Source organism: Phytophthora infestans, genomic scaffold (genome assembly GCF_000142945.1).
Source record: "Phytophthora infestans T30-4 supercont1.58 genomic scaffold, whole genome shotgun sequence".
NCBI classification, from domain to species: domain Eukaryota; phylum Oomycota; class Peronosporomycetes; order Peronosporales; family Peronosporaceae; genus Phytophthora; species Phytophthora infestans.
In genome coordinates, this window is record NW_003303701.1 from 735,389 (window position 1) to 736,527 (window position 1,139).

The window sequence follows — 1,139 nt, forward strand, 5'->3', positions numbered from 1 at the left end:
CGTGAATCCCCCAACTTGGGCTGATCGTATTTATCGACAGATTTCATGTGCTGAATACAATGCTCACCATAAATTTCTTCAATAGACTTGGTCATCGTTGGTTCAGCAACTGCTGGCTGATACTTTGCGTGGTGTCGGCACCAATCGCCTTTTGGGCCGCACTGTTGGCTCGCCTTGGGGTGGTTTTCTGGGAAGATGTACTTACACATTGTTATTTCTATATATTTATTTTTTATCGCTCAAGATAAACACTATTATTTAGTTTCTATATATTGAGGAATATATTTGTCAGAAATAAAAAAAAAATATTTGGGAGTGATGTGATTGGCTAAAACTGTGCGGTGTGTTGCGTGAATGTGTGCCGCTTCTCAGTCGAGAACTGTCTAAGAGAAAGCACAGGAGCATGACAGAGGAGACGGATGTGAAGCTGCGCTGCGGTGTGTACGGCGATGGGAGCGTCTTCTCCGTCGAGATCAAGCGCAATGCAGATGTGGAGGCGCTACAAAAAGCTATATTCGCGGAGAAACGATACAGCGAGCGTTATAAGTTTGCCGCAAGCGACTTGACGCTCTACTTGGCGCGAAAGGAAGGGGAAGCCACGTGGATGAACCACGACCACACGGTGAAAGGCTTCTTGCGAGGTGGCATCAGCACCGAGTATGAAGAGATGCTTTCGTCGTGGATTCTCGACGAAGATTGCTTTGGGAAGAACTTTCAGCCTGGTCGCAAGGAGATTCACGTGCTGGTGGAACTGCCACAATTGTCGGAAGCTGAGCTGCCTCGAGATCGTCAACTTGTTGTGGGCGACGTTCATATCCCAATCACGCAAAGTATGTCGTTGAATCCGCCAGCACTGGTCGCATTTAGGAAAGCATTTCTGAACGACAGTACCGACGTGAAAGCTGGCGCATTGGTCGAGTTACCCCGAGACACGTATCTTCTTGGTGATTCGACACTCGGCTCTCGTATCTACATTCGTCATTGCTACCCTGCGCTATGGGAACTTTGTCTCGAGAGGATCCACGATGAAAAGACGAACACACCGCATCTCGTGATCCTCGGCAACCCGGGAATCGGCAAGACGTTTTTCGGCTATGTGATCGTGCTTCATCTTGTCCGTACTAAATGAAACGGTGGTA

General features: G+C 48.1%; 1 protein-coding gene across 1 annotated transcript; it reads left to right on the forward strand.

Moving 5' to 3' along the window:
• Window positions 1–396: 396 nt before the first annotated feature.
• On the forward strand, window positions 397–1,129 carry PITG_17539 (crinkler (CRN) family protein, putative; the record flags this gene model as incomplete). Its single annotated transcript, XM_002896547.1, has 1 exon — window positions 397–1,129. The coding sequence occupies one exon, from the start codon at window positions 404–406 to the stop codon at window positions 1,127–1,129; it is 726 nt and encodes a 241-aa protein (XP_002896593.1).
• Between the last annotated feature and the right edge of the window lie 10 nt (window positions 1,130–1,139).